Source organism: Daphnia carinata, chromosome 2 (assembly GCF_022539665.2).
Source record: "Daphnia carinata strain CSIRO-1 chromosome 2, CSIRO_AGI_Dcar_HiC_V3, whole genome shotgun sequence".
NCBI lineage: Eukaryota > Metazoa > Arthropoda > Branchiopoda > Diplostraca > Daphniidae > Daphnia > Daphnia carinata.
In genome coordinates this window covers 97,870-100,312 of record NC_081332.1, presented here as the reverse complement: position 1 = coordinate 100,312, position 2,443 = coordinate 97,870, and the positions used below count along the sequence as shown (strand labels likewise).

The window sequence follows — 2,443 nt, the reverse complement described above, 5'->3', positions numbered from 1 at the left end:
CAATATCCAGCAATGTAGGCAAGACACTGGTTTGTAAAAGTATCATTCATGTTGGACGCATTTAACTCTACTACATTACTGAAAAGCTCAATCTCTACCTCCATCTCAGTGTCAATAGCATCATTTTCTTTTTCACAATTCAGGTCCTTTAATATTGCAAACGGAAGAGGTGAACAGTTAGATGACAAGGAAGCTGTAACAACACCACTTTTTATAACTAGAAGTTTTCTCATGATATACTTCACTTGAATGGCTGTGGGATTGTTATTTAACCCACCCCTTAACCGGACTATGCTAAAGAAATGCTCCAGTGGATCCTGTTGGGTGAGTCTCGTGCATACATAATCCAAAGGCTTTTCTTGTGTGAGCAGATTCCATGCGAGTGATATTGTTGATTTTATGGTGGCAGTGAAGCCGATAATCACAGCCTTCCGTTTACTGGCAGTTACTAACTTGCAGGAAGTAAATGTCAAAGATTTAACAAAATTTTGTAATCCTTTAAGTTCTTTTTCTTTTTCCAACAGGTTGGAAAGTGTTAGTGGTGCTCTGTCATCTGTTTGTTTTGGATTCCATGAGTTCAGGATGTCGAAAATCTTGTTGAACTTTCGGCAGTATTCCTCAGTGGCCTCACTTCCCGTAAACTGCAAAAAACACCATATTAAAAAGGTAAAATCATTTTTATACCATAATGAAAATATAACTTTACGTTTAAGTGTTTCAGATCCTCCCGTAAATGGCGAAGAGTATCCGCAGTTGAATTACTCAAAACTTGAGCAGCCAGAACTACTTTCATCTTGTGTGTGCCAATGTCGACGTGGTTTTTAGTCAGCTTGTTACCAAGACGAAATCCTAGACGGCTCTGGTATTCGAAGAGCTCGGTAATGTACGACCATTTTGCCGGTTTCGGAAAGCCAGGTATAACAATTCCTTTCGGTGTCTGTGCTATTAGGTTACGAGCCAATTTTAACATATGGCACGTATCTAACATCAGGTAAATGTCTTCTTTGGTCTTAGGATGAAGGAAAAAAGTTTTCATCGCAGCGTATTTTATACGGTGGATTTTCATTTGCTCTGGAGTGTTATTTGTGCGACGGCTAGGAACACATTTCGGTGGTTTTTGGGGAATCCTGATGTTCGCTCCAAGGGCATTGACCATCGTTAGATTTGCCGCCAACCCATCGAAAGTAACTACTTTTACATTTACGTTGAATTCATGACAAGCAATAATGACATCGTTCAGCACTTTCGACTGGCCCAGCCCGGTTAAATGGTTCGTAATATAATAAGCCACAGGCGATCTCCATTTTCCATCTAATCCTACAACATAGAACACCAAGACTTGCGTAGCAAGAATTTGGTGATCTGTTTCCCGACTGAAAGGTTTGTCATCTGGGAAATCGGTAAATCCCATATATTTCTTAAGTTGCGGGTCGTAGCACAACGCCTTCTTGATAGACATTTCATCGAGACTAAGGGTTACATCTTGGCCGTGTGTTCCTTCTGAAATTTCTGTCTTTATCTGAGCTAAGTCATTCTTTAAAATCCCGGAAGAGCAACCGACTGGTGCAAGGTAGCGGCGAAGACTTCGAACGGACGGCAAGGTAAAGATCTTTCTAAGTTTTTCATACGCAGCGTTCGAATAATAGCTTAGGTTTATTGCCAGGTCCCGGATGAATGAAGAGTATCTACGGCCTTCAGTTCTTTTTCCGGAATTCCATTTTTCATTCAAAAAGAGTTGGTAAGCTGTTTCGGACATGTCTGTTTTTCTTATTGCGTTTTTTCTAAATTCTTTTAGATCGGGGCATTCTTTTGTGGACTTTTTTAGCTGCTGCTTTAAAATTGAAATTTGGCAAACTTTGATGTTTAGGTCCTTCAAATTCTGACGCTCACGAAGAGACATCACAATAATTTTTTGTTTTTGACGGCAATTTACTCTTTTAAGGTAATCATTTTCACACTTGTACTTAATGCGCAGCCGGTGATTTTCTTTTTCAAGGTGGGGAGTCTGATTTGCGTATTCTTTTTTTAAATGAAGAATTATTCTTTTTTTGTGATGAAGAGCTACGATTGTCATTAAACGAAACCAGCTCAGAATTGCAACGCGCACCATCCTCATTAAAATCGTTTTCTAGATCTTTGTCAATTGCAGGTAGACAGGGGCTGGTAGGAGCTTCATAGTTTTGATCTAACCTTAGTCTTTTTACGGGGCTGGTAAAATCCGCGATGAGTTGTCTGCGAACAAAAGGCAAAGAAATAATGGTTGAGTTGTGGCATTCAACGCTGAAGTTCAGGTCAGCAGAAACGATGTCATATTCACTGGTACACTGCGTATTAACCTTGGCAGGTCTATTCAGATTAACGATATCTGATTCGTTTTCATGCTGGTGTTGTGGTCGCTCAGTTTCAGTGTGTGTGTCTAAATCAATAGGATTAAGTTTGCTGT

The 2,443-nt window shown here is 39.8% G+C and overlaps 1 protein-coding gene across 1 annotated transcript; it reads right to left on the bottom strand.

Annotated features, from left to right (window-relative positions):
* Positions 1-577: 577 nt before the first annotated feature.
* Positions 578-1,756, bottom strand: LOC130687810 (uncharacterized). Its single transcript, XM_057510969.1, has 2 exons — positions 702-1,756; positions 578-641 (listed from the first exon to the last, which is right to left on the bottom strand). Exons 1-2 carry the CDS (start codon positions 1,754-1,756, stop codon positions 578-580), a joined length of 1,119 nt encoding a protein of 372 aa, XP_057366952.1.
* Between the last annotated feature and the right edge of the window lie 687 nt (positions 1,757-2,443).